At 41.2% G+C, this 6,267-nt stretch overlaps 1 protein-coding gene across 1 annotated transcript in view; it reads right to left on the minus strand.

Moving 5' to 3' along the window:
- Positions 1 to 6,267, minus strand: part of CD302 (CD302 molecule) — a 59,713-nt gene that overhangs the window by 34,098 nt on the left and 19,348 nt on the right. The window contains exon 2 of the mRNA XM_019522689.1: positions 246 to 359. Within this exon, the coding sequence (XP_019378234.1) occupies positions 246 to 359 (114 nt within the window). The remainder of the gene's footprint in view (positions 1 to 245; positions 360 to 6,267) is intronic.

Raw genomic sequence — 6,267 nt, forward strand, 5'->3', positions numbered from 1 at the left:
AATATCAGTTACAGGAAACTCAGTATTGGATAACAGCAGAAAAGTACCAGTACTTTGTTTTAAGGGAAGACAAGCACACAGGTACAAAAGGGATAGAACTCTTAAGTTCTGGAGCATGAGGTTTAATTACTTTCCTATTTTAGTTTATGTAATAAGACCAAGGTAATACACTACACCTGTGAAATGCAGCAACAACTTTTATCTTTTACTAATACATCAGAAACAAGAGAGATTGCTTGCAGTACCATTGCTTTTACAGAAATCCCTGGCATCCTCAACACTCTCCACATTGTTTAATGTTCCTTGAAAAAAAGCATAGCAGTAACTTCCAAATGGAATCCAGACAGATGAAGGGCACTCTGCACAGTAAAGAAGAAAAATTATTTTAGGTCTTGTTGTTTTGAAGGAATTACCTTACTGGAGTTCTGCATTTTTCCACACAGTATGCATTTTAGATTAATCACAACAACCACTGCATATGCAGTAGTACCTGGAGTTAGCATACATAAAATATACATAAGAATCTAATTTAGCAAGTGAGCTAAAGAACAAGTGTGAGACACTAAGATGCATGAGACAGATGAGAAAATTGAGACACAAAAGACTTAGAACTAAACCCACCCAGCCAATATTTTGATTTTTAAGGATTAGTACCCTGTGATCTAGTCAGGTTAACTTTTAATCCCTTATATTGACGTGGTCAACCTGCAGCACAGGTGCTACAAGTGTCACAGGCAGGCTCTATGTGTGGATCAAGGATGGGACAAGCAGCCCAGCAGCAGAAAGCAGAAAACAGGATGCATCTACATGATGTTCATACGCCTGAATAAACTCCAGCTTTGCACCAGAGTTTTTTGCTCCTGGGCAATAGAATTAACACACATGTCTGGGACCAAAGCATGTTGAGGGCAGCACATCCCTGGCTGGCAGAGGGTCTGAGGGTCAGCCTGCCAGCTCTGACCTGATTCAATGTGCTGCGGGGGGGCTGGCTGGGGAATGATGGTGCTAAAGTGTGGGTCTAGCCAGCAGGCAACCCTGCACTGTAGCACCTTCAAGCCAGCCCCAGTCACTATCTATATGTGTATTGTGGTGAACTAAATAACTGTGCCGTAGGATGGTACTTGTATTGGGCAGCACTGAACTACAGCGAAGTTAATTAATTTACTCTGGCCTAATAGCTCCATGTATGTAGATGGAGATGCTTTGCTGCAGAGCTAATTAGGCATCATGTGTACATGCTCCCACAAAGCAGCAGGTCAGACAGAAAGCAAAGCAACAGATTGGGCAGGGGAAGGGGCAGAGAAGGAGAATGGGAGGCTGCAGGGCTAATTTGTGGCATGTCTGCCAAAAAGTTTGGTTCCTGCTGTCCTAGGTAATAGGGCTTCTACCATTTCCATTAGAATAGTGACAAATAATCTTACACGTCACTACTAGACTTTCTGTATGCCCAATTTATTTTGTCCTTTGCTTTTTTCCTACATATTTAGAAAGCATCTATCACCACATTATTTTTAGTTAAATCACCTTTGACTACCTGCAATTATTTTTCTGGATCACTGGTATTTCTGTTCCTTCAGTTTTGAACAATGGCCCAATATCATCCCCTTTAGCCATGAAATCAAGTGATATATATAATCTTACATCCTCTCTCTGGTACACAGGTACCAAGAACCAAACACAGTAATCTGGGAGAGGTTTCATCAGTACCAAATGGGGAGTGATGGCACCTCTCAGCCTTATGATGCACTGCCTCTGTTAATGCAGCATAGGATTTTACTGACATCAGGGGGTGGGGGAGTGTTTAAGTGCCTTTGTTTTTGGACTGTATGCTCATTTACTATCCAGTCTCACCCTCTGGGTTTCTTGCATCATTTCAGCTTACTAGTTACTCTCCATAAGAGCTGCAGGAAAAGAGAGAAAGAGAAAAACGCAATGAGAAATATATGACTGGGGACACACCATACAGTAGCTACATGTATGTGCTGAATGGACAAGAAAATAAAGGAAGGAAAGGCAAAGGAAATGGCACAGCAGCTAGCTAAAATTATTTATTTTTAAAACGTCATCTTCTCCTCTGGTCTGTGTCCTCTCAGGAGAGATCATACTCTACTCAATTACACTGCTTTACAAATAATTGACATTTTGAAAGATGTATGACTCCATGGAATCAAAGATGGCATGAACTTAGGGGAAACCCTCAGATCTGTTTGACACCTTCTAAGAAAATATTTCCTTTCTCAGTCTAGCAGCACAGGTCAATGTAAATAGCTTCATCCCACCAGTTCTACTCTCTATGCTGATTTCTCACTGACTAGAGATTCCAGTTCAAGGTCCCTGTCTTTATATTCAAAGGCCCCGCACTTGATTGGCCTCATTTAATATAAATCACCTCCCTGTTCATGACTAGAACAACATTATAATGATGCTGCTGACCAATAGCAGGAGGCACATGAGTGTAGGTATTGGACCTAGACTATGAACCTTATTCCTGCAAGTGACGAGAATGACCACAAATCTCAACATTTTCTGAACAAAGGGCTCAATATAAGACACAACTGGAGCCTTTCCACTCACTTGTGTCAGCTCTATGATTGATCTTTTTAAAGTAGCTTACCTTCAATAAGTTACATTCCAACTTGTTTCATACAGGAAACAATCATAAAGTTATTTCTTTTAAGACTGGAAAGGAATGTTCAATATTTCTGTTTCTTAATGCTTGGGAAGTGCTCAGACACTACAATGATGAGGGCCTTCTAAATAGATTAAGTAAATAGTCATCAGCTTCAGAAAGGCTAAATAATGTTTCAAAACAACCGGATTTTTCTAAGAACAGAGCCAACATAGGAATAAATCATTTGAACTTTGACCTGAATGTTTACCTGGGGCCATGATATATGAAATGAAAGACTTCCATCAACAAGGTCAGAAATTACTGTGTGTGTGTTAAACTCTTGTTTCTTCTAGACCTAAGTGTGTATGGTAGTTGAGTACATACAATATGTTTTGCAACATATAGAATTATTTTGCTATACCATTATAGAACCATGTGACTGTTCTCATCCACATCCTCATAAAAATGAAATGTATATTATCAAGATTTGTTAGCAAGAAAAGATTCACAATTAAATTAAAAGGAGAAAAAGGAATGGACATGAGAAGCATGGGAAACAAGAATGAATAAGTGTATTTAAAGTCACTGACTTCAAGAGGGCCTGTGCAGAAATACCGATACGTAGAATTTTCTCCAAATCAGACAAAAAAAGTTGGATCAGGATTTGTCATAAAATAATGGGACATGATTTATAGTCTCTAAAGCCTTTAAAAAGGCCTCAGAAGGCATTATACATTTAAATGTATAAGTGTGATATGAGAAATTATAAGATGGGCTTCAGAAACCCTTAACCGGGCTTTTAAGCTGTTTTTTTTTCAGATGAGTGTGAAATGTTGATTGAGGTACATGTCATTTTGCTACCCATTTGTGCACTGACTAGCACAATGGGGCTCTGACCTGGAGGCCCTAATGCAGTACAATAAAAAATAGTTTCTGTTGCAACCCTAAACTATGACATTACCCTAATTATTCCCCCCATTGGTGGCTCAATTTCTATTTTTAGAAGGAACTTTGTAATTCGGGGGTCAATCCTATAAGCTGCTCATTCCTCAACTCCCATCACAGGATGAGGACTAAATACCTACCAGGTACTCCAGGCATTAAACACAGATAGAAAATTATTTCTGGTCTTGTTACTATACAAATCTTTTCTGCTCTTTACCAGGAAACTGCTTGTGAATATTTTATGTACACACTAAGTGTCATTGGCATAATCTTACAATATTGCTCCAGGCTGTATAATTTTGTCATGCTGACCTTCATATGGTGCTTCTGAACTATACCAGAGAAAAGGGGAAGAACAAATAGATTGCACTCAATTCCAAGAAAATAAAGAACAAGCTCCCTTATGAAATCCCCACCACAGAAAACTGAATTATTCTACTACTATAGTAAATAGCATTTTACAATTAAATATATATCTAAAGTATTAATACAACTACATTTTTGGAAGGTTTTATTTTGTACCCAAAGTTAATGCCCAAAGTCAAGCTGACTTCAGTGATGTGCAAGATAAAAGGACCCAGACCTACCAGTTACAGATAAATGCATTAAATATTGACTTCAATATTGACTAGTACTCCTTACTTACCTTGATTCTTTTAAAAACCCACTTAAAGCAGTTGAATACATGGGACTCCTTAAATAAGCAACTTTCAAATAAAGGAATCCGTCCTTTCCTCAGAGAAAACTCTTTATTTCACTTTTATTCAAATTTTACTTAGACACTACAACAGGGGTGCTCAATTATTTTGGGCGGAGAGCCGTTTAGCAAGTTTTGCCAAGCTGTCGAGGGCCACATGGGTAACCATGCCCCTTGATAGGTGCCCTGCTCCTGGTCGCCATCTTGGGACTGGAAGTCCCACCCCTGACCTCTGACCCTTGCCACCGGAAGTCCCTGGAAGTACTCCTTCGGAGAAGAGGGTTTTTGCTATCTTAGAACCGGGAACAAAAAAACAAATTATGTACTAAAAATTAAATACCCATAATATTATATTTTAATTTAATTAAAAAATATATTTTTGTCCTGATACTTGTGTGTTTGTGCTTGACATGTAGAAGTGATTGCATAATAGCTCAAAATGTAGTCATAATCTTGTATAGTACGTGGGGTGTGTAGCAGTATTGGGGGCTATGAGTGGGTGGGTGGATGTGGGGTTTGTGGGGAGCTGTGTATGTGTGTGGTATTTGTGGAATGTATGATTGCGTCTGGATGAGGGTGTGGCTGTAGGGTTTGCAGGAAGGGCTGCAAGGGAGGAGCCAGCTGGGCACTTGCTGCCCCAAGCCTCATGGCTGCGTTTGCACTCCGGCAGCTGCCAGGGAAGGTCCTGTCAGGCTTGGGGGCAGTGTGGGGGGCTCCTGGAGTCACAGGGGGTGGCACGAGTCAGTGGGAATGTGGCCTGGAACATGGGAAGCCCAAAGAGGCAGTGCAGAACTTGCATTGTGCACCTGAGGCTTGGGGTAGCAAAGGCTTGGCTGCCCTCCCCCACAGGCGGCCTGGGGGTTGCCACCACCCGGGGGGGGGGCAGCCCCCCCCCCACACCACAGGGGCCCGGTGGCACGACAGCAGCTTGCCCCCTGACCCTGGGACAGGCAGGGAGGCTGTGCCACGAGCCAGAGCAGAGCAGTGGCTGTTTTTCTGCTTTAGAAGATCCTGCAGCTTCCAGGAGGCTGGGGGCCAGGAGGCAGGGATGCACACTGTGGAAGGAGCTTTAAGGCTGCTCTCCAAGGTTGCCCAAAAAAACCCTTTACTGAGGGGTTATGGAGTAGGCTACGCTCAGTGTCTAAGCAGTACTGCAATCTATGGGATAGCCACCACATGCTCCTTTAACTTAGACATGCTTCCAGGACTCCCATGGTTTATTAGCAGGTGTCTTTCCAGTCCTTGGAGTGGAGCAGTCCAGGATTGGGAGGGAAACTAAAGCCATTTTAGCCCAAAGCCTACCTACCAAAGATACTCATATGCAAGCAGCTTTTGAAAACAGTAAGTTTACTATCATCTACTTGAATCATCAACATGCAGTGATGGGAAAACAAACCTCTTTTTTAATATGTAGTAAAACCCCCAGTTTTTCTTTTTTTTTTTTAATTTATTTTAAAATGCATTCCCTCCCCTTCCCCAACCATTTCTGACTTTTTATCTCCCTCTCTATTCCCCATGGATAAGTACAAGTAAGCTAAGATGTAGGATAAGCTTTAACATTTTATTTTACGTAGTAAGTTTTATTTTTCTCTCCTTTCTTTGCAAATAAGTGCCCTGCTATTTTGATATAGATATCCACTGTTTTATAAGTGATAATTATTATGTTTGTATTGATTTTTTACTGCTTTTATATTGTGTAATTACTGTTTCAGGCCTATATATGTAAGTTAGCATAAGTCATGTCAAGTTCCATCTTGTAATGTCACGCCTCCATCTTATCCCCATGCCCAGTTGTGAAACCTATGACTCATACATACCCTTCCTATGTAACTTGGTTCCTGAATGAATGGGGATGAATGAGGATGCTTGAGAGACAATGGCAATGGGTCTAAAAACAGCTCCCTGTGAATGACCAAACCATCAACACCAATACCTGGACCAACGACCCAGCCCTTGGAACCCTCAGCATTCAAGAAACAAAAGATGAGGCAACCCACCATTATGCCAAGCTGCA

This window comes from Gavialis gangeticus, unplaced genomic scaffold (genome assembly GCF_001723915.1).
Source record: "Gavialis gangeticus isolate Ggan-Ray unplaced genomic scaffold, GavGan_comp1, whole genome shotgun sequence".
In the NCBI taxonomy this organism is placed as follows: Eukaryota; Metazoa; Chordata; order Crocodylia; family Gavialidae; genus Gavialis; species Gavialis gangeticus.